At 37.5% G+C, this 24,245-nt stretch overlaps 1 protein-coding gene across 3 annotated transcripts in view; it reads left to right on the top strand.

Annotated features, from left to right (window-relative positions):
* The first annotated feature begins 447 nt into the window (after positions 1-447).
* PIK3C2A (phosphatidylinositol-4-phosphate 3-kinase catalytic subunit type 2 alpha) overlaps positions 448-24,245 on the top strand; it is a 59,024-nt gene continuing 35,226 nt past the window's right edge. For 2 of the 3 annotated variants that reach the window (XM_062575967.1, XM_062575965.1), the window contains exons 1-4: positions 448-533; positions 14,947-16,121; positions 20,925-21,031; positions 22,970-23,127. In XM_062575967.1, the coding sequence (XP_062431951.1) occupies positions 15,012-16,121; positions 20,925-21,031; positions 22,970-23,127 (1,375 nt within the window). In that variant the 5' untranslated portion in view covers positions 448-533; positions 14,947-15,011. The remainder of the gene's footprint in view (positions 534-14,946; positions 16,122-20,924; positions 21,032-22,969; positions 23,128-24,245) is intronic. The other variant, XM_062575966.1, reaches the window with a different exon arrangement.

The following is a 24,245-nucleotide window of genomic DNA, read 5'->3' as shown; positions in this document are numbered from 1 at the left end:
ACCCTTTCCGCAGGCGGCTGCTCCCTCCGACGGCCGCCCCCGCCCTGCGGGGGGAGGGGGGCGCCCCGCTAGTCCCCCCGCGACGGTTATGGCCTCCCGCGCGCCTCTTAACGGTCGCGCTGCTGGCGCCGCACCACAGCGGCCATCTCCGCCGGGGAGGGGGAGAAGGCGGCGCCCTCGGACCCACAGGGCGCGGGCCGGCCTCGCCGCTGCCGGCCTCGCCGCGGAGCCAGGGGCGCGGCCGCTGCCCCGGGGAGGCGGTGCCCCGCCGCCGCCGCCGCGGCCGCCCCGGGCAGGGTTCAAGCGATGCGGCCGCCGCCGCCGCTCTCCCGCCCGCCCACAGCGGCGCCGCCAGCCCGGGCTGCGCCCCGCCCCCTCCCCCCCCGCGCGCGGAGGGCGGCGGGTCGCGGCCGGAAGTGAGCGCACGGCGGCGGTTAGGCGGCGGGGGGCTGCGCGGAGCTCGGCGCGCGCGGTGCCGGCGGCGGCGGAGCGGAATGGCCGTTGCCGCGGGGCGGCGGCGGCGGCGCTGCGAGGTAGATGCTGGGGCCCCCGTGCTGGGGCGGCGGTGGGCTGGCGCTCTGCTCGGTCCCCCGCTCCCGACCCTTCCTGCGCCCTCCCCCCCCTCGCGGCTTCCCTCAGGGCCGTGGCGGCGCGACCCGCGGCGGGCTCCTCCCGGCCCGTCGGGCCTGGGCTCGGCGGCGCGCCCGGCGAGCCGCGCTGCCCGGGGGCTGCCGGGCCGGGCCGGGCCGCCGCGGGGCCCGTCCGGGGCGCCCTCGCCTCTGCGCTGCCCGGTTTGTGCGGGCTCCGGAGAGCTGCCTGGGTGAACTGCGTTACTGAAGGCGCTGGGGCAGTGCTGCTCCGCACCTGGCTCGGTACTTGCGAGGTCATTTACAAAGATGATTTCTTTTACATCCACGAGCGAAACTTGGGGTGGTAGGTAGCTGCCACTGGGCCTGCAGCATGAGAGCCCCGTGTGAAGGCAAGGCTCTTCTGGAGGCGTCGGAGGCCGTGTCTGCCCCCGCAGAGACTGCAAAGTTTTCCTTGTGCTTTGTTCAGTTTCTCGTGGGCCTTCTGAGTGGGTTGACTAACCTGCTGCTGGTGTGCAATATCTTGGTTCCAGAGAAGCTGGGTGTTGTCAGACTTGATCCGTAACCCACTCTGCTGCTTTCTCTAAGAGCTTTTTAAATGTTAGTTGTAATACACAGAAACATGCAACTGGCTTACTGTTCATAATTTCTATACAGTTTAATATTTTCCATCAATGCGATGAAAAGCACAGATATACCTGTATCTTCTTTAGAATAAATAACTTCCCACAAGCAGCTGTGCTGTTGTTGGGAAGAAGAAAGAGTAAAGTAGTAAGAGGAAGCACTGGAAAAGAGAAAAACTTTGAAGAAAAGAAAGATTCTGGTATTGTTCCTAATCATTGTATTCTTTGTTACAAATGTCCTGGGACATAGTGAAATTAAGCTGATTTGGGGGGAGGGCAGACATGTAGACAAGGTTTTAAACAACAGCCTTGTTAGTTTAATGCAAATCTATTTCTGGACAGAACTGATGATTTGAGAAACATCCTATGATATTTGTAAAGGATACTGTATTTAGAATATGAACAGTGTTCAAGAGCATTATATTGATGGGTGTTGCATGAAGAATCCAAAAGGGAAGGAAAAACTATGAAGAGGGAGAGAGATGAAATAACACAGTAACAAAAGTATTTTGTTAGTTGTTTTTGTTAGTTTGGAATGCAGTGGTGAATGCAGTGGTGTCCTTCATTCCGCTACCACTTCAGTGCCTAGAATGGCCCTGGAAAGAAGTTTATTGGTCTGGGAAGAAGAGAAGCTGGTTAAATGGGTTTAAGTTATTCCATTTGTAAGAAAAAGGGACTATAATAGCCAGCAAATTCAGAGGGAAAAAAAATGAAATTGAAACAAAGCTAAAAAGAATAAATAGACAAGGAAAGGAAGTTGCACAGAAAATAAAGGCAGTGGGAGAAAGTCATCACAGGGAGAAGTAACAAATACTTTGAGATTAAGTAGCCTTTTGTTGAATAGATTAGTAAGAATTTAGAGTCCTATCCTCTTAAATGTGCTGCATTTTAAACTTTTTTTGCAAAGTGCTTCCCTATAAGAATAGATAGGAGGTCTCGAGACATACTAAAAAACAATTCTTTTTTTCCTGTTTGATTTAACAAACAAACTTATGATACTTAATTACAGTGTAATAGTAATCTTGATTCTGAAATTTAATGAGGTTCCTCTTTGCTTCCTTTTGGGCTATTTTGTTGTTGTTAAGGATTCAAATGTAAAGGTTCACCTGTACAGATGTTTGGGGTACATAAGTGAAAATTAGTGATTTAGTTATTTTTGTCTTTTGGAGTGGCTTTTTCTGTAACTAAGAAAATAAAATGCCTTAAATTGAAAATGGTGTCTTTCAAAACTTAAATTAAAAAAATCTTATCTGAATTTGTGCTCTTAAACTCATTCCTAAACTTCTTCATTCCTTAAGCTCGGATTTAAAACTGCTAGAATTTTTTATCCTGTATTGCTGTTTTATCTTTGTTTCTGCTGTCTTGCAGGAGAAATGTGAATTAAAACTGCTTAGAAAAAAGATTTGTGTCAGGCTTTTTTTTTTTTTTTTGGTCAGGTTTTGGTGTCTCAAACCAGTGTTGGATTATCTAGAAGAATGAAGTGGTTTAGAGTAGGGCTCCTTATTGCATATCTTTAAAATCTTGAACAATCTTAATGATATTTTATGTAAGCTTTAAAAGTCGCAGTAAAATGGCATTGATGAGTAAGATGCTATAAGCATAACCTTAGCGTGACTAAAATCCATAAAATATAATAAAGTTTAAGATCAGCCTTAACATTTATGTAAGTCTACTGCTTTTATTTTAGAGTCATTGCCTTTAGTTAGTGGATTTTTTTTTCTTTTTTCGTAAGAACAGTACAGCAAACTTAAAAATGAGAATGTAGTACAAATGTAAATTGTTTGCTTCGTGGAAGTGTAACTGTAAACTTATTCTTCTATTTTAAGTAGAGGATGTGATGTATAATTACTTACCAGAACTAGAGTTCAGTTTTTTATCAGCAACAGTCAGTAACGTCAGTCATCTAACAGACTACTCATTGAACCCTTTTTTACATGGAAAGGTTGCTGTGATGTCACTTTTTGCAGAAGAATGCAGAAGTTAATTGTAGACCGGGCAAGTAAGTGAAGGAGGAAATGTTTTCTAAGCATACTAGTAATGATAAATGTCACTCGTTCTCTCAGTGATTCAGCAGAACATTTTTTCCTCAAAGCTTTCATTAAAAACATATGAGAAATACTACTTTGACCTGTCTCTCTATATATTTTTTAGAAGGAATGCAATTTGAAATCACTTACTCTAGTTTGTTCCAGATAGTTGTCATTTGAGTATGTTTTAAAAGTAGCAAGAGAAGGCACATTTTCATATTTCATCTAATTTACAATTTTCAGACGTTTGACATTAAAGTTATAGACATAAAATGCCTTGCACTGGTCCATTAACAAAAATAGGAAACTTGAAATATGCAGGATTTGAGGACTGCATGATATTTATGTTAAGTTTGTGTAACTAATTTGCATCCAGAGGTCAGGTATTGCATATGACCTAGAAATAATATGCTCCGTATTGAGTTTGTATCTTACGGGTTTCAGTATAGCCCGCAGCATTATTGTTAGTAGTTGTAGCAGAGGCCTGAGAACAGATAATCAGTAACTGATATCCTCTTGTCCTTCAGTTGTAGTCGCTGCCAAAAGCACAGGCTGGTTACAGCGCTGAGGTGACGTTACAAGGTAGATGCTAAAAGTTAGCATGAATTCAGCGTGAACCGGACAAATTCCTGGAGGAGAAGTCCATGCGGGATGTTAAATATTACAGAAGTTACCTCAGGATTTGGAAAGGCCTTGAGCTGCAGATTGTGGAGACTGAGAGGGTATTGTGGGGAAGTATCACTATATGCTTGCAATGATTTAGCCTTTTTCCTAAGCTTTTCTGAAGCCACCCTTAGGGAATGGATAAGGGCTGGATGAACCTTTGGTCTGACTCACTGCAGTCATTGTATTCATTTTTCCAGCAGTAGTTAAAAATTAATACATGTGTCTATATGTCTGTCTAATTCTACACGTTAAATAAGTACTTAATATTTTCTAATGTGTAAAGCTAAAAAAATAGTGCACTTCTCTGTCAGTTAATAATCAGCAATCCTGTTTAATGTTCTCATAAATGCTAGCTTTGTGACTGGGAAGCATCTGCTGATTGTAAATGAAACTGTGTAAGTTTCCTGCCTGAGGGAAAAACCTCTGTGTTGAGGCAAGTGGTAGAAATAATTTGACTACTACAGCAGAATTGTATTTGATTAGACTGGTAGGTCTAACCAGTACAGTGATATGCACAGAGTTAAATCTAGGACAGAGCTGTGTTGAGATGGTCTTCTGTCCCTATGCTACTACTGCTTCTGCTGTACTGTGTTGAAGGTGTATACTGCACGCTGCTGTAGTGTCAAGGAATAGGATAGAATCTCTACGGTCTTTTGCTTTCATCTCCCTCTGTCAATAGCTACTGTACCTTGCATCATAACCTTACTGTGTTTTGCTGCATAATGTATAATTCGTGATATTAGGAGGATATTTGTGTGACTACTTCAGGCGTATAACTTAAGAAAGCTTAGCTTCTTACCATGGTGGTCTTTACACTCAGTGTAGAGCATTAAATGACTATATCGAAGGTTTGGGGCATCTCTAGATAATGCAAGTAGATAGTACATACATTTCTTCCCTCTTTTTCTCTATACTCTCCTTCTTCTAAAGACTTTATATCTTTGATTGAATCAGATATTTATTTTGTAAAAGCTTGTCTGTACCTTCAGATCAGTTTCACTAGTACTGGGACTAATGGAAGTGTTAGTACAAATAGAGGCTGTAGGTTGTCACTCTACTGTATACAAGCCAGTACGGCATGAACAGTGAGGATCTTGTCCCTAGTAGTGCTGTCACTGTTAGGAAATGTTAGTAAAGATGCTCTAGTTATAGAGCAGGAGCAAACATCATCCATTGAGGATCTCTGCAACCACAGACCTAGCTAGGAGTTTGGCTGCTGCAATGACAGGCATGAGATGAAGGTTAGTAAAAGAAAAGCAGCCTATTTAAAGGAGGAGCTCTGCTAAAGAAACCCTGGGAGTCTCAGTGAACAGCTGTTGTTGCAGTCTGTCCTTGGAGGTCTATCCAGATCTGCGTGGATAAAGCCTTGAGCACCCTTGTCTGATAGCGCAGTTGACCTTACTTTGAGCAGGAGTTTGGGAATACAGACCCTCCTGAAGTACCTTCTTGTCTTTATTAATCTATGAAGGGGTATTTTAGAACTTTCTTTTTTTTTCCTCCCCCACCCCCCCTTTTTTTTTTTAATGATGGACTAATAAACAAATTATTCAGCTGGGGAAACAAAATATTTAAGGCGCTGGCATTGTTATTAAAAAAGGCCTAGGACACTAGGGCAGTAGCATAGTTAATGTTGATTTTTGTATGGACTATTCTGTATTGCATGTGGATTTTCAAGTGCCCTTTGAAAAGAGAAGCTGATGGAAAGCATAAATGTAGGGGTGACAGGGAAAAAAGCGTAACTTTAGAGGTGGCTGAAAAGCAAAAGAATCAGTAAAAAGTTCTTAAAAGTGAACTTCTGAAATAAACAGAAGGAGAGGATATGAAAGCATTATTCTGCAAAAAAAAAAAAAAAAAAAAAAAGAAAAAAAGAAACATGTAACAGAACCAAAATTCTTTGCCTTTGTCAAACAGTGCTGATAATAGGCTTGGCTATAAGGAATAGGAAGAATCCTGGCTAAGTGCATTGGAGTGAAGCAGCCTGAGATGCCTTGAGTTTCATTATTGCTTTTTCTGCTACCCACATCCAGAAAATACTGTGTCAGAACAGAACTTGCAGGTATGCTGTCGGACAGCTGGGAACAAAATGGGGGAAAATATCAAGGTGTAGAAGTTGGTGAGTAGTTCTTTGTGCAGCAGAACTGATGTCAAGTTTCCTGTGGATTTGTCTTCAGCTTATAGGGTTTAATTTTGTTTTTGCCATGATTCAAGCATTTATAAAGATTACTTGTGTCATAAGATTGTAGTTGGCAATCATATGAGCTTATGCTACTCTTTTCTTCAGCTATGACACCAAATTTCTTGACTGTCTTGGGTTGCTTGTTTTAGTGAAACTTAATGGAAGTTAAGATTTATTTTATCTTTAAGACTTCTATTCCTTTAGCAGATTTAGTTGAAATGGTAATTGGCTCAAAAGTTAAGAGGAAAGGTGAGAAATAGCACCACAAATATGATAAAGAAGCTTACAAGCATACTGTACGAAATCCATGTGTATCCATGTCTGCTGGTAGATTAGTTTGCAATGGATGATGGTTCAGACCACTGGCTCAGGAGGAGGAAGAACACTTTGTGGCTGTGGAAAACAGGTAAATATAGCTGCCTGGATTAAAATTTGCCTAGAACATCATGACTAACACTTCCGTTCTTCGCCTTTCTTGGAACATTGATCCAAAATTATGATTCTACAGTTACAAAGCATGACATATCTAGTAAGACTTCTATATAACATTTTTGAAAATTGATGTGAATGGAGTTGTAAGCATTTCTATAAGCATGAAAACTGCTGAAATGAGATTTTCAATTGAATTGTTGCCAATATTGAAGATCTTACAGCATTTCTGGAGACTTCCTGTTTTATGTGGTTTTATGTGATGAAATTGTACTTTTTGTATGTAAATGGATTTTTATAATTATTTTTATAATAAAGTTGAGCGGTGCAGTTACTGGTCTAAGTACAACTGCTTGGGTATTATGTAGAAGCTAGCCTGGCTGACTTGAACAAAATGAAAAAGAGCGCTAAAGAGCACTCGTTCAGAGTTCATGCTTAATTACAAATTCTGTCTTTTGATAAATTGTGGTTTTGTGGGGTTTTTTTGGGGGGCAGATTGTTTAGAAATGAGCTGAGGTGGATTCAGTTTTTCAGTTGATTGTTTTAGTCTCTTCAAGAAGAGAGTTTCTAATTTTACTAAGATGACTGGATTAAAGAAGCTACTAAGTTCTAGTGGAAAGATAAAAGAATAGAACTACAGCTGAAACACTAAGCTTTCAGGACTATTTGTGTACACATTATTGAAAATCTTCTAATTTAAGCCTAATGGTATTTTTAAAAATGAGCTTTTAGTCTTATGAAGGACTAAAAAACTCAGATTTTTATCCAAGGACTTACAAAGCTTATGTGTCTGTAAATAAACTCTAGAACAACCGTATTTGTTTACATTTCTGCACAGATCTATCTGCAGCACTTAAAAAGAGTTTTTCCAATTTGAAATAGAAATTATAAATGAGAAAATACTGATTTTTCAAGAATTTTTGACTTTCAAATCAGTTATTATTAACATGTAATCTCTTTTTAAAAGATCTGATTACATGCTTATTGTTTAGATGGTTTATCTGGCTTTCAAAGTGTCTCTAACAAACAGTTCATGCTCTGTGTGGAGATTAAAAATCTAAAAGGAAAAAAAATCAAGCTGTTGGGTAGAGCAGTAAACCATATAATACCAATCGTGATTGATGTACAAGCTCTTAAACAATTGAAGAATCTGTTTTTTTTCCCAATGTATTTTAAGGTACCTGGAAATAATTATTTTTAATAGTTGTATAAAAGGGGTAAACCTTTGTAAACTGACTTGGTGCTTTCTCAAGAAATAAAATATTCAGTACATTAGTTGCTGAGTGTGTTTGAGTGGATTTAAAAAGCCCGTTGTTCTTTCAAAGCATTACTGGGATGATTTCCTTTGCATTTTTTCTTTATCTTCTCTTTTCAAGCCCTTTACCTGTAGTGATTACACCTGTGGAATCTCTTGTCAGTTAACATGTCATCAGACTTGCTTATCTGTCTTTTTTTTTTTTTTTCCCCTGAATGCCTATAATAATTTTGTAGGTCTATAAGTGACTCTCATCTGGCTTGCTCATGACTTGTTGAAGTATCTGTTGAAGTGTTTTTCAATTTGTAGGAATCTGTGAATCCATCTGGCAGAGAAAGCTTTTGAACATCAAAGTTTTTTATTTCTTCCTAAGGAGTTTTCCTTGTGTGTCAAAGATCTTACTCTGAATTCCATTCTAGATGATTAGTACTTTCCATAGTATGCTGCTGCTGTCTTATTTCACTAAAGTTTTCCCTGTCATCCCATAAAACTGCTACTATCTCTGGTATGTTGGGAAGATTTGTTAGTTCCTTAGTTATCATTCGATGTTAGACAAATGATATGAATCTGTTTTTAATTAATGTTAAAATAACCACAGGGAATTATTTTGAAAAAAATACATTTGTTTTGAGGAAATTCTAGCTACTGTGTGTCAAGGCAATGCTTTATAAGGAATACAGGAAATGGTCTGACACCTTATCATTGCTTTGTGCTCGAGTAGTAGGGAGCTCATGTGTGCTGATTTGTGATAGCTATAAAATATTTTCTTGAGAATGAATTATCAAATAATATGAGCTCTATGCTTGTTTAGCACTAGAATAGATTATAAATAGAATTTTAAGTTAAGAGCCTTTTTTCATTTTGAAAAGAAAACTGTTGTGCAGCTCTGCTCAAGTGGAGAATAATGTTAATATGCACATGAGCAGATGATGAGATTACCTGTATTTGAGGTAGCAGGATTTATCACTAATAAAGACGTCCCTTGGTCACTAAGATAGGAAACTAATTTAGATTTTGGGAGTCTTTGTCCTAGTGGATGGATGATATTTTGTATTGATTTTTTTTCCTGATGTTTCTTACCAAAAATCTATAAATTCCTCCTGAGTAAAAATTGCTTCATGGTTAGATTTCGTATATTTGCTAGAGGTGTACCTGTCTAAGTACTCTGCTTTTATGTAAGCCTCTGGAACACAAACTCTATTTTGGAATGAATTTCCATCCCCACTTAGTGGCTTTGATCTGAAGGAGATTGCCAGACATCTTGCCATTTTTTTTTTCTTGATGGTAGCAACGTTTAGCAAGCAAAAGACAGCATTTTATTCCTTTAAGGAGTAATGAGCATTACTCAATTAAAAAACATTACAAAGCAATACACTGGTACCTAACTGATCAAATTAATTTTAGATGCTATAGATGTATGTATTCAAAATTGCTACTAAAGATGTATTTAGGAAAGTTCTGCTAATTGGAGCTAGCAAAAGAGATGTGGAGATTTGTGCCTTATTACATCTAATTGAATACATACAGAAATTGTCTAAAGCTACTACATCTCATTGCAAGAGACAGTTACCTTTAGTCAAGACTAATTGAATCAGGTGTTTGAATACTTTACACTTGCTTTTATAGAAATCTTAAGGAGGTAATATCAGCAAATTACCACCAGAACAGTATAAACATAATTGACATTATAGAAAGTAGGAGTGCTTTTTTTTTTGTATGTGGGGGGGGAGAAGAGGAGTAAGTGATTTGTTTTATCACTTCCAAATTTCTGTTATAACCCCTTCAGTTGTTTCTGTGCATTTAAAGAAGGGCAGGGAGGGGGAAGAAGCATTTGACAAGTGACAAGTTCTTTGAGTATTTCGAGAGGGAACTGTGCTTTTGAGGGTAAACAGATTGACAGCTGAAAAGGTAATTTTACTGTTGCTCACAGTCATGTGTGCAATAGTTGAGATGAGAACAATCTCAGCTCTTTCAGGATTATTTTTAGGATTACAATTGTGATGACTTCTGGTTGTTGCAGACTTCTCATGAATTCCTACTGTATGATTAGCAGTGATCCACATACCTCTTTTTTCCCCTTTCTGGGATTTGAATTGAAACAGATTGTTCTGAGTGTCCTCTACTCTTTGTAAATGTTGTAAAAGTTTAAATTTTGCTAACTTTGAATTTAGATGGCTACAAATTTAAAAGTTCAAAATGCAGCTAAACTCTATATGTGAGAAGGTTAACTGATGTAATACAGTTAACTTTTGAAAGAATGCTTATCTTTATTTTAAACACATCTAGGAAGCATTTATTCTGACAACTTTATTGTATAAATTCACTGTTTAAAAAATGACATGTAGGATAAAGCCTTGCTTAAACTTGCAGTTTTATCAGTGCTTTTAAACTGTTTGAAATCTGCAGTCTGATTATAGAATTTGGCAGAAATTTTTATGTTGATCTGGCTTTATAACTGTCCTCTCTGAGGAAAGAACCTAATACAGCAGTCAAACTGAGTATGTGTTTGACAGTGTCTGCTTTTCAAAAATAAAAATCCAATTCAACTTTTCAGATAACAACTAATAATAATAACTTTCTACTTTGGCTATTAGAAGTCACTGGATTTATGCCAGTACAAGCTAGCTATCAGAGCTCTGGGAAAAAATGCAGCACTGTCTTAGGAAAACTAAAATAAACAGATAAGCAGTTATTGAGAGACTGGGATCCTTTAGACATTACAGGGATCTTTTAGGCATTACAAGTGAGGCATTACTGCAGCAGGTGTCTAGCTGTGCACCATGTTTCCAAGTGCTAAAAAAAAAGTATGTTTATCTCAAGTCATGAGTTGGTGAAACAGTAGCTTGTTGTGAGTAGGAAATTGCTTGGCAAACATGCAGATCAAAGCTGTCAATTTTTGGCAGAAAAATAAACTTTCCTACTTTTTAGGGCACCAAGTTTGTTATAATTTGGTTGCTATTATAGTTACTTTGAAGGACATGTTACTTTGATTTTCCCCTCTGCTCTGAAAAATCGCTTGCTCTTGTTGCTGTAATTATCAAGCAGCACGAGAACACACTTGAGACTATTCTGAACTATCTGGACAACGACTGTGAAGAAAAGTATCAGTGAATATAAACCTAGTTTAGTTTTTCTGAATAAAATTCAGAAAAAAAGTTCATACTGCTTCAAAATCCTTAGGCAACAGCAAAACTGAAAATTGCACTTACTTCATGCTACTACTTTTTAGAAAGCCAAGTAGGAATTATTTAAAGGACTTTAAAATTGGTAAGAATAGTGAGTTTTTGCATCTAAAAATTTGACATAGCAATTTTAACCAGCTATCAGTTAATGAGATTAAAGCCTAGTTAAATATCTGGGCAGTCTGAGCAGTTAGTGTAAAGTGCATTAGGCTTCTCATTAGGATGTCATCTGTGGCTAGTAGGCTTAGACTGTCTGCAAAATATTCAGTACAGCTTAGGAGAAGATTTAGAGTGACTGTTTTGTTAACAGGTGAATATTAAATAATCTGGTGTCACTGAGGGTCAGAAATGTACAGCTGAAGGCTGGCCTTTTGCTCCTGCTATCAGCAGAGTATAGAACTGTTTGGCAATGAAGATTGAAGTAGATCTTATTTATGTCAGAAAAAATATATAGGTTAAAGATACTATTTTATTTTGGTCTTGTGCAAGTGGGGAATATAAAAGTCTGTAAGTTAGCATACATATTTTTGCATGCCTCAGTAACAATATACTTTTCACTCCTGTTTTTTACCCATTAGCCCATACCTATTTCACCAAGTCCCTGTCTGGATGTAACAGCTGACTCTTACGTAAGTTCTGTGAAATGGGAAACATGCTTGCTTTTTGTTTTATTTTTTTTCTAATTTATTTTTATTTTAACTTTTTTTTTTAAAAAAAAAAAACTTGTCTGGTACAAAGCTAAACAAAAGAACAGATATGTGCTTATGCAGACAAGTTATGAAAATAAACTTTGCTGAGTTCTTCACAGTGTTTCTGGCCTCAGTAGCAGGAGAATTAAGTATAGATGTCCTCTTAAACAGCAATTGGTGGAAGCAAGAAAGCAGATTGGAGGGAGCAGCCTTATAAATCTGTTTGCAAACTTAGAATCCTACATTAAAAAAAAAATCACTGCTTTGAGTTTTTATTCCTCCAGACATGAAAGGATCTGGAAGTCAAGCTGAATGAAACAATTATAAACGGGAAAGTAAACTTAAAGATAGTTTTACGTGCATATTGCGTTGAAATGAGTTGTCCTGAAGTGTTGTTTCTAAATATTTCTTAATATAAAACTAAGCAATATTACTTGGGCTAGAACAGGAGGATGTTGTTTCTGATAGCTTTAAATTTTTAAATCTACAGTCATGTGCAGGTTGGTGGTCAGAGCTTGAAACTGAGAGAACTCTACAGCACAGAGCAGTATGTGACTGTCAGGATTTAATGGCTGGGCTCTCTTTATGTTGGAGTTCGTGTCAACATATATGAGACATGAATCTGGTCTGTACGTATCAGTCCTGCTATAGACCAGAGTTTGTGTTTGCTGTGCAAAGGATACCTGGAGAAGGCTGTAGTCTGACAGGTTTTAAAACACTGGTGCTGCCAACGACAACAAATGCCACGCCACTTCTCCCTGGTGGGGCAGACTTCTTGTGCTGGCTCTGTGTCTGCGCAGCTCTGCTGTAAATCAGGTCAGGGAGCTGACCTGTCTAGCCAAGTAACCAGCAAAAGTCTTGCTGATCAGTTCCCTGATCCGTTTCAGCACTCTGCTTGTGCAGATAGGTAGTGGATAGCGCAGGACTTCTTTGCAGTGGCAATAGTAGTGGCTTTAATGAATGCCAAACTCTGCAGCTTAATATAGTACAAGGAAATAGATACAGGGTCTAGTTTTTTTTCATAGACTTCATCTGTGTTGAAAACCATTATATGGTGGGATGGATAAATCCTAATAACCACCAAAGCTTCTCCTGAAGACTTTGTTCTCCAGGGCTGTTTAGTTGTGTACTTTTGAGGTTTTTTTAGCTTCTAGTTTCAGTCTTTGTTAACCAGCAACTAGCTGAGAGAGAGGAAGGAAAGCAGAAATTTCATAAACATGGAATGTTTTCTCAGCATTGTGTTGTTTTTCAATACCTTATGTATATTGTCCCTAACATTTCTAAATAAACCTATTTAACATTTAAAGGTTTAGGTTTTGATAGAAAAATTACTTTTTTAAGCACTCATCACTTAAGTGAAATTAAATTATTTTGATAACTCTTGCAATTTTTGAACTGGATCATATTACTGAGTTTAGGAATTCTCTCTTGTAAAACATGAGGAGTTTCTTTTTAAGCTCCAATGGACCTTTCCTAACTTACACCTGATTGTAAAAGAGGTTGATGTGAAAGGCTTACAAGTAGCTCTTAATAAAAGAAATGATGAACAGCTGAGCTGGATGATAGTTTTATGGGACTTAGCATAAATAAAGTCAGGAAAGCATTGTATTCTTGAGCTGCTTGTGGCATTTATTCTGTTATGCTTTCACTGTTCAGCACCAAAACATTCCTTATTCCTGTGAGGAGAGCACTGTTCTGCTTGGCCTACAAGCATCTTGTAGGCATTGCAAATGCAAACATCTTTTGTTCTGCTTTTGCTACAGGTTACCTCTAAAACACAGTAAGAAAGAATGTTATAAAAATTGTCTGACTTGTCTGACCCCTTTTCATTAATAAGGAATGAAGAAAGCCTCTTTAAAAATGAGAAAGAGGGAGGAAGATTGCTAACAGAAGGGAAACAAACAGAAACAAGAAAACTCCAACCCTTTTTTCATCTTGTTGAGGTACCTGGAACTTCAGTGCTGGTTTAATCTTGCTTTAGAAAGGGTTTGACTTGAATTTATGTTTTCAGACTTATTTGAAGTAGGTAGAGGATCTCTTACAAAGACGTCTTTCATTCACAATGTAAACCACTGAGTAAAGTCTGTGGGGCCAGTCCGCAGATGATAAACTCCAGTACAGTGAGTTTGTTTAAAGTATATTTCTGGTGTGATTTTTTACAAAAGTAACTTCTAATGGGTGTGAATAGAAAGACTAATATCTAAGACATCTAAATTGTTTGTTGCAGAAAATTTTCTTTTTCAATTGCAGATTGTTTTGTGACTTAAACTCTTAATGATTTACATCTAAGAGAAGGCCTGTTCAGTGAAACTGCATTTTAATGAGGATTGCAGTTTGTCTGTCTAACCCTCCCATTATTCATGAATTTTACCTTGCTATTTGATATGCGTACTAACTGTTGCTGGAAAACTCTTTATCACCTGGAATCAACTCTAACCTGACTGTATTTAACAGCTGTAGAATAAAATGGAAATAGTATCGAAAAATAACAGCGAGCCCAGAAGTTCTCGTGGTAATCTGTTTTAAGACTATTTTAATAAAGAGACATAGGTATTGTGGTGAACGTGGGAAATTGTCTAATAATACTGAGTACAAGATTGGAATTGGAGAAATGTAAGTTGTCATTTCATTAGTCATGACTTTAGCCAAAAGTGACCTTCCAAAGTTTCTTCCGTTGTATAGTAGCGAATGACATTTTCTTTAAGGGTCTGTTAATGAATTACTTAATCAGCAGCTCTACTTAGATTATTTGTATTCTGCATGTGTAACAAATAGTATTTTATAAATGTTATTTCTCTAGTTAAAGTAAAAAAAAGTACAATGATAGGTTTTTTGTTTTTTCCCCGAAAGGCATGTTTGGTTTTTAATTTGTGATATATTGAAGTAAATTGGAAGACTTCTAGACTGCATGCTTTATCAATGCTATGTATTTGTGTAGCCTTCAGGACTAGGACTAAAGGAGGAAAAGCTGGATAAGTGTGCAGAATTAGTCAAATCAAAAATGAATTATGTACCTGAATGCAGCTTTTCCAGATCTTAATTTCCCTTTGTGCAAGTAAACCCAAAGTCTAAGTATTTATTTTACTTACTGGTAAGTACTGGTAAGAGAAATAAATGGGTCTTGCAGAATGCAGAAGTTCTGCTTAGTTTAATTGTAAGGCTTCCCTTAAGTTTGCTCCAAAAAAATCAGTCATTTTAAAGCTTTGTGCCGCAGTTCTGATGGACATATGTGCAATCCTGTCATTTGTTGGTATATGGCTTAGTACACTTCATATGATTTTACAGCGTTCTAATGCTTCATTTCCTTTTCAGATCTGCTGAATCCATTACAAAGGCAAGGGTGGACAACTCGTACAGCAGAAGTAGTGGTTCTTTAAATGGACATCTGCTCTTGCGGTATGGCCCAGATATCCAGTAGCAATGGATTTAAACAGCGTTCATCTCCTCCTTTGGCAACTGCGAGGTCAAAAGATGTGGACAAAGAGGAGGCGTTGCAGATGGAAGCTGAGGCGTTAGCTAAAATGCAGAAAGAAAGAGGTGTAGCTGGTAATAAACAAACTCTTCATTCTTTAAGCAGCACTAGTCAAAAAGCACAGACTCATAACAAACAGGACCATGATCTCATGGTGTTTCCAGAGTCTGATGCCAAGAGAATGGAAGATAAACTAAGTACCATTGACATAGAGAAACTTACTCATGCTGAGCTAGAGAAACTGCTGCTGGATGATAGTTTTGAATGTAGTAAAGTACCTACATTACCAGTAACTCCCATTTTGAGCCCCTCTGTTTCTTCACAATTTTATCTTGGCCCTACTGGTCGGAGAGGACAGTGGACACCTGGGATACCAGCACCTGTGACTTGCACTTTACCTCCTATTTATCCTTCAGCTTCTTTTACAAAACAGACTGGTGTATTTCAGAATGGATTCCATCCAAGCATGTCCTCCTGTCACTCTACAGAACCTATTTATCTTGGTCTTCCGAGACAGTCACAATACATTTCATATCCATTGGCAGCTACTACACCTTTCCATCCACGAGGAAGCCTACCCGTATATCCTCCAATAATTACACCAGAAATGGCAAAAGTATTTGACAAAATTGCAAGCACCTCAGAATTTCTGAAAAATGGGAAGTCAAGCACTGACTTAGAGATGACTGCTATTAAGTCTGCAGTTTCTAATCTACCAGCCTCAGAAAGCTGCAGAGACATTAGTAAATTTGATTGGCTAGATTTGGATCCCCTAAGTAAACCAAAAATGGACAGTGTGGAGACTTTGTATAAGGCAGAGGATGATGGTGAGATGACTTCTAGCATGACTGCAGAAGATCCATGGGATGCTGTGCTGTTGGAAGAAAAGTTGTTAGTAACTTGTCATCTGGAAAGAAAAGTTAATGGGAAGTCTTCTGGAGCAACAGTTACAAGGAGCCAATCCTTGAACATTCGAACAACTCAACTTGCAAAGTTACAGGGCCAAACAGCAGAGGTATGTAAATCAGTGTTGTAAATAACAGTATATAACAGTAAAGATTAGTCACAGTATTTAAAGACCCTTTCAGATCTGGATTTGTTTGCCGAATATTACTTGGTTTGGGCAGTATACAAACAATGTGGCAATTACTGGCATATGTGTGTGTTAATGATATTTGGAAAACCGAACGCTACTACTGAAATAAATACCAAAGAGCACAAAGTACATATGTAATCTTTGTAAATTTATAGAGGAAATTGCTGTTACTCAACACCCTACAAAAAGAAAAGCAGAAAAAAAAATCTTTAGGATGAGGAAATATTTAAATTGTATAGATAAATAGTTAAATTAGTGAGCAAGTTGTATGATGCTACCAAATAAAAAGATGGTGAGATAGATATCAAGGAAAAGTTACATCTGAAGCAGCCTTTATCTTAGATTTCAGAAAGTAAGGGTTTTTTACAATGTATTTGAACTTGTCTGCTTAAAAAAAAAAGGATTTAAAAAGTAGAAACAAGACTGGCATTTTCTCTAGCACTTACAGGCTTTCACAGGGCCACTGTAACTTTTTTGCATGTGTAAATCTTTCTATCTTTGCAGAAATATTGGACAGATTGTAACTGAAACTTTTGAGTATACTTTCCTAGAAGATGGCATTGATGAATGCTATCAGTCAGAAACCCTGTGCCTCTGTCCTCAAAGTGGGAAAATTGTCGTCTTTGTAGGAAGTTACCTGCCTCAGGCATGGGAAAGGGTGGAAGGGTGGTCTCTGCTCTAAGATCAAGATTGCTTTTGTAAAAATTTCAGGACAAAAGTACTGAAAGAACCTTTAGTTATGGCATACTTTTCCAGTAAGAGTCCAGTAAATGATTGTAAATTCTTAAAATGTTCCTATCTTAAAAGTTGTTTTTCTGATAAATTATCATAAAACAAGAAATAACCTTCTAAAAATTTAGTTTGCCACTTCACTAGAAAGTGAATGAATACTTGATGATTTTGTGTGTTTTTATGTAGAGACACTGTACAGACTGAAGGAGAAGTCATGGCAGGAAAAATCACATTTGCAGGAACCGTGGCCATGATTTGGGAGGAAGAGAGTGAAAGATTTGTTTGCCATAGAGACTTGGGATTGCAGCAGTTTTGAATGTTCTTAGGTATTGTTTTGCTAGGTTTTTTTCAACAGATTAGATACAAGCTATAAAACCAGCTGTTATAAGTGAAGGACATTTTTCAAATTGTTCTTTAATCCTGGGGCCAGCTTTTTTTCTGGAAAAAAGGAATATTTACTTGGCTTTAGTTTAACGGGCTGTTTAAATTTCCATTGAGGTGAAATTTCTGGCTGTTCATTTGGAGTATTTCCTGTTATTCTGGGCTAGTTGTCAGTATTCTGGCAAAAGTCTAGTAGAAGGCTAGTGGAGAAGGACCAAAAAAAAAGGGGGGAAAAGAAAAAAAAAGCCTTTACTTCTGTTTTTAAGGGAACTGATTTTTAAATCTACATGATGAATGTCATGTGTATAGCTTCAAGGTTGGTTCCCCCCCGACCCCCATGGTTGAGCTTAGATATGTGAGATCAGGTATCTCCTGTTTTTGTTGGAGATGTAGGTAAACTTTGTCTTTGGCAGTGTGCTTCTTCACTTTGTCGTTTATCTAGTGATGATTGTATTAGCCTTCCTGTGTTGTCTGGTTTATTGTAACGTGACAATCAGCTGGAATATTTAGATTATGCTTCTGAGGTGTTGTCCATAGAAAGTAATATTTGACCGATTGTCATTGAATAAAATGTGCTCATTTATGAATTCCAGGGTTCTTTCAAGAATGCAGCATTTGAAAGGGTCCTTCCTATTCATTAGGTCCAATCCCTTGGAATTTGCAGATCACATGTTGTTCAGTTCATAAAATACTCAAGCTCTGCCTTAACAGTGTTTTCTGCTGTTTCAGAGACTAGCGTTTTTCTTGTCCCGTTCCAGACTCTTGACTGTCTTCAGAATTAGTCATCTTATTTTCAGCAGCAATATATTCATAAGCAGTTCTTAGCAAATGGTGGTCTTGCCAGAATGGTACTTTATCTTAAATACCTACTGTTCCATCCTGCTGTTAATACTGGAGAGATGCTGACTTTCTGGCAGCCTTCATTGCAAGCTCTGTCTCCTTTATGAGAGCTCCTCTTTCCTGTCATCTCAGGAGGCACTCTCTGCTTACAGAATGCTTTTTGAAGGTGACTTACGAGAATTTCAGATCTCTGTATGAGAGCAGTTTACCACAGTGTAAACTTTTGGCTTGGTGTACCTGTAGAATCTAATTTAACTGGACTTCTGGTAGTTCACTGACCTTTTTCTGTTTGATGAGGTTAATTGTATTTGCAGATCGCTTCTATTTTTGGAGGATTTGCTGATATAGGGCCTTTTTTCTCAGACAACTCTTTATCTATTTTGGCCTGAAGTTTAAGTCCTGCCTTACAAGTTATTTCCTGTTTGACTGATAGCTTTTGCACCTTTTAGATTTGGCCATCCGGAAGTTAAAGAAATTCAAATCCTGCTTATTGCTCAAGACCCTAACCATCTCAGTCCAGTGAGTTTTAGTTTTCTTAGTTTATCAAAGTTTGCCTTCCTGAAATTACCTTCCCAAAAGTGATCAAATAAGAGTGTTCAAATTCAATTAAATAAGCAAGTAGTTTCTAATTAGGACATAATTTCCAGTAATACATATTTGTAATAGCATTAATTTCTCTCCTTATCCAAATGTGATCTTGAGGTCAAATGCAGGTAGCCAGATAAGCTTTTTTTGTTTTTTAATGTTACAAGAAGAATGTTTTACTCATTACATTAGAACTGACTGTTGGCCCTGGCTGAACTTCCTTGTGGACAACTGCCTTTTATTTCCTTAAAATTTTCTAAAGTGTCAGCAGGTTAACGTGCAGGTTTTGCTGTAAATAACTTGACACTATCACATTGTGGCATAGTAGTGTCAGTATTGCATCATTAGTGTGACTTTGCTTTAAGCAATCCCATTGCGTAGCTTTCTTATTCTTTGGTTAGAGTTGTAAAGTACTTTGATAGCTATTTGTAGTATTGCTTAGCTTCTTACGGAAGAATTCTTACTCTGAACAGAGAAAATTTAACACTTGTTTAGCTAGCTGCTTGATTTGGAATTAGTCCATTTTTTATATTGAATGCTGATATGCGCTCAGTCTCATTTTTATCGAGAATGTTTGCCTTTCACTTGTTAACTTTGTGTCCTTGTATGTGACTTTTTCTTTGCTTTCTGTACTTGTTTAAGGAATGCATGTACTAGAAACAATAGCACAGGCATCTCAGCAGGCTTCATGCACTTGGCTAGAAATACTTTTATGTGAAACAACTTGTCCGATATGTCAGAATGGAGGAAACCGTTTACGCCTAGGGTATTAGACCTACTACTGAATCCTTTCCAGGATTTTTGGCTTTAAAGCTTCTCACACTCATCACTTTTTGTTACATCTTAATCCCCAGTTATATGGAATTTATCCTTTTGAACAGGTCAGCATTCATAAAACTATCAGTTTGGCTGAAATAACTAGGTTTAAAGCAATCCAGATGATAAAAATGGGTTGGGTATATGATTCCTTCCAAGTTTATGCTATACTGCTGAAACAGGTTAATTTGGAGTGAAAAAATATATTGAAAAAGGCATGACAGTCCTTAGTTTTGCGTGTATACCAGATTTGACCTCTTTTCTGTGCTGTTGTCTAATCTGACCATCTTCTCTGATATGCTGTAATGCTCAGCTCTTTTAGTTAATAATGAATAACCCATATACTTGTTAAGTAATTGTTCACTACTTTTATGATGAATAAATAATTGCAATTTTTTTTTTTTTTTTTGAACTATAGTTCAGTCTGCTCTTTTCTAGACTTCTGAGTAGGTTAAAGGCTTTTATGACCATTGTAAAAGCTCTGGATGTAAAATGTAACTGATCAGACACTTACCACACTAGTGCATTGAAGGCCTGATTGTCTAAATGCAAAAAGACCTCAGGCTGGATCCTTCAAGGTCAACTTACTCCAGAGAGTATCTGGCTGTAGTTTCATGAATGCTCCAAGCTACTCGTGGCTGTTGAGCTCCTGAAGGTGTAGCTCTGCTGCATTCTGCTTTTCGATTACTCTGGTATTTGTATGGCTGTATTGTGAATTGGATCAGAAAGTGGGTTGAAAACTGTTGCTGCTTTATTGTTGTGGGTTTTCTCCCTTTTTTTGTAACCTGTTTGCCATGGGTTTTGTTTTAAACTGTATTGTTTTTTTCAGTATTTGTTATGAGATTGGATACACTGGAGAGTGCAGTGTACATTTTGGGGAGTAGTTAGGGAGGAATGTATGTCGCTAAGTGGATTGAAATAGCACAGATTTGATGCTACAGGACTAATTCTGAGTTTAATGTTCTAAATGCTACTTCCTTCCATTGTACAATTTCTTTCCTTGCTTTGTAGCAAAATGTAGTCATAGGCAGAACTGGTAGGTAGTAGTTCTATCTGTGACTCCATATTAAAGTTTTCTTGGCAGAAGTTGAGGGAAAAAACCTGTCTCTGTTTCAGTGAAATCTAGTCAAATGCCCAATGTAATAGCTCTCAGAGTTGAAACTGTTATGCTTGCAGCTTAATCGCCTTGTAGAAAGCAGTCAGTTCAGTGAATCTTTGCTTTTCAAGTTGCCAGTGATACATACATTGCTTGTAAAAGTGTACATAAGACTAATGATGAACATCAGGCTTCTGAAAAACTCTCTACTACTCGTGGTTTTATAGGCTCTAGAAGTATGTTTGTAACTATTCAAATACTTTTTCTTTGAGTTGCAGAAAGACCATGGGACCACTGGCATGCTGACAGGAAGCACACTTTTCCAAGAAATTGAAGGGCAGAATCAAGAATTGTCAGCTTTTTCTCAAGCAATTTTGAAGTAAGAAACTAATAAATGCAGATTAATTTTCAGAAGTAATGAAAGGGCCAAATAACTTTGTTTTCCTGTGTTGGGAAGATAAAATCCAATTAGAAAATTTCAGTAAGGTGACAGGGTCTGTCCTAAGCTTTTTTGCCTGAATAGGTAGGCTTCAGTATCTATCCTTTTTCCTCTGCCACCTGTCTCCAAATTTCTGTCTTGTTTACCAAGAATACAACAAAATTGTGAAGATATTCAGTAGTAAGTTCTTTGTATGACTGTGCCTCCTCTTCATTATTTTGATCCTTTAGCTTTCTATAGTTACATGCTTTCTTCCTCCTGTTTTTTTCTTATTTGTTTTTGTAATACCCATTTTGTTTGCTTTTACTCTCATAATATTTTTCTGTATCTATCTTCTGTATATTTTTTCAGTGTAAGAAATCCAGATCTTTTTTAGTTGATGCAACCCAACAAATTCTGTCATTTAGATGGTTTTTCTAAACCTTAAATGCCCTCACTTTTATTTCTTCCACAACTGGAAGTCTGTAAATACAAACAGATAAAAAAAGATGTGAAGCTCCAAACGTGTTTCTGCTTTGCCCAGGTAGTGACCACTTCTGTTAAAGACTGTATTGTAGATTTCTGTATTGCAATATCATGGAAGATGAAACTTGATAACACATGAATTTCTTTCTGTTTTTTTTTCTTGTCACTGCAATTTAAGAGATTATTTTGCATTCTTTTTTACAGAGCAGACACAAACTAGTAATCTAGGTGTCGCGTTCCCCCACTCCCCAAAGATCAACATGTTACTCTTTCTTGCCTTGTCTGACACCCATCAACTTATGTTATCAGGTGCTGCTGTAACTTAAAGGTGAATTTCTATGTTAAAAAATATTGAGATTAGACATTTTAAAAATAGAATAGGAGATAAAGGTCCAATAAGTAATGGAGGAAATATAAATCTTCTAAAAGTTAGTTACTAACTACCAAATTCAAAAAACGAGAATGTTTATGAAGTGAAAAGCAAGCTCTAAAAGTGAGAAGTGTTGCTCAGTGTAAACCTGTGGAAATCATTGCTGAACGATATTGAGACAAAGATCTCATAGACTTTTTTCTTCTAGTTAAATATAATTATTGCCCTTTCAAGACTCTGTGCTTAAAATGCTGATGGACTTATGATTGGACAGCTCTTGCTAGAGAGGGTCTTCTTATTACAACTTTTTTTATTCCTGCTGTAGTCAGGAACCAAGCTAATGGAAATAAATGGTTGATCATTATAGATGAGTTCTTAATCAGCTATAATTGCTCTAATTCTGATAAAAAATTTAGAATTACTTTATCTGTGTTAAACAGCAGTACATAGAAAGCAGCTATCAGGAAGTACTGTGTTCATTAGTAGGTGAATGCGGTTTATGGTACTTGTTTCCTGAAGAAAAGCCTTCCTCTTAATTTATCTCTCTTTCTTAACTTTAACAACTTACAGTACTATTCAGAATTTAGTTATTTCAAGTTCAGATTTGACTTCTAAAAATTCAGTTTATGGTCTTTTATATATGAAATAAATTACGCATTTGTTTTAACTCTGTTTTAGTCGGATGCCATGGAATAACTTTTTTATTTCATTTTACTTTATTTAGAAACTACTGTAGAGCTTAACTCTTGCAGAAGCAGAGTATGTCCTATAAGCTTTGAACTATTGAATATTTAAGTGATATGAAAATCCTAGGGTTTTCTGCTTAAGTATAAAGTAGCTTCTTCCCCTCTAAACAATACTCATGTAATTATTGTAGCCAATGTTCTATTGAGAGCAGGAAAATTAAATGTTGCTGTGCATACAGTTTAGGTAAAGAGCAAAAGACATTCTCTACTGTTCTCTGACTTGTGATTATTATCATGTTGTTTTCCTTTAATCATACATTTATCCATTGCAGTCTTTCAAAAACTTTCTACTTACAGATTGAGGACCAATTTTCCGTATGATAATCAACAAACAAATCCAGGTTTTGTGCTTAGTCCAATCATGCTGCAAAGAAACATAAGTGGAGAGAGTGCTAGTATCAAGGTTTCTATAGAAATCAAAGGATTCCAGCAACCAGTAACTTTTACGTGTGATGGTATGTTTATACTTTTTAAATTGGGGCTTGCTTTTAAGGTTTAGCAAATGGTGGTCTGAGGCTGTACACTCAGTCTAGACCAATGACTTTCAGTTTTTGTAACCCCTGAGTCATGGGTGGGTGGGCTGCTTGCAAGGAATCTGAAAAACTTAACTGAAGAACCTAATTCTGGGTCAGTACCTCCATCAGGAAATGTTTAGAGGTTGTAAAAGTAAAGTGAAACAGGTTTAAAAAGAAAAACCTGCATGAGAAGCACTGTTCTAACTACAGATTAGAATGTTAAAGCACTTTAATGAGTTAGACCTGCTTTAGGATAACTTTTTCATCCTTCAGTATTGTTAACTTTTTAATTCCCCTTCCTCCTCCCCAAAAATACCTGTCTTAGTGTTGAAATAAAGCTGTTTCAGGCTGTCTGCAAATTCAGACAAATACCTGTCAGGAAATGAGAATAAAAATTGAGGCTATTTTAGCTATGGCATAACTTCAGTATGTGCTTGTGAGCACAAACACTGAAATAATACTGGCTTACCATGCCACGAATATGTATGCCAGTTTATAGGTAAGCATGAGAATAAATTTGCAATTGAGCTTATAGGTTTGCCTTGTTTTTGTACACAAATTCATACCAACTCTCAGCAGTAAAGATTGCACAGCCTGTGTGTATTAAGGCTGTAACTCTGGATGCTGTTAGCTTTTGGCAGTTCTTTGTGATAAAATAACTGTTACGATAGTAAAGTACCTCAAAAGTGACTTAGTCTTTAGCCTTTTCCCTGCTATAATCTGTTAACAGGTTGAAGGAGATTCCCTTTTCCATACCATGTCACCTGAGAGTGTATCCTTGCTACTGTTTTCCTTGCTGTCTGGTTCTCTCTCTGTAACAATGTAGACCTTTTAGAATTGAATGTTCTCCAGAGATGTGAAGTTTATTGGCTTAAACTAGCTGCTGTATCAGAAAACAAGTTCTTAATGCACAGCAGACTTAATTCTTAGTTTGACAGGCCTTATAGTTATTCTGCTGTGACTAATACTCTTCTGTTAAGAAATGAGATGGTTCTTTATTGAAGTCTAAGGAGGTTTTCTGCTGATTATCCTTGAGATTAGACTTTTCCTAAAATTAC

Source organism: Rhea pennata, chromosome 5, assembly GCF_028389875.1.
Source record: "Rhea pennata isolate bPtePen1 chromosome 5, bPtePen1.pri, whole genome shotgun sequence".
NCBI classification, from domain to species: domain Eukaryota; kingdom Metazoa; phylum Chordata; class Aves; order Rheiformes; family Rheidae; genus Rhea; species Rhea pennata.
Note: the sequence above shows the minus strand (reverse complement) of the source record. Positions and strands in the feature narration are given on the sequence as shown.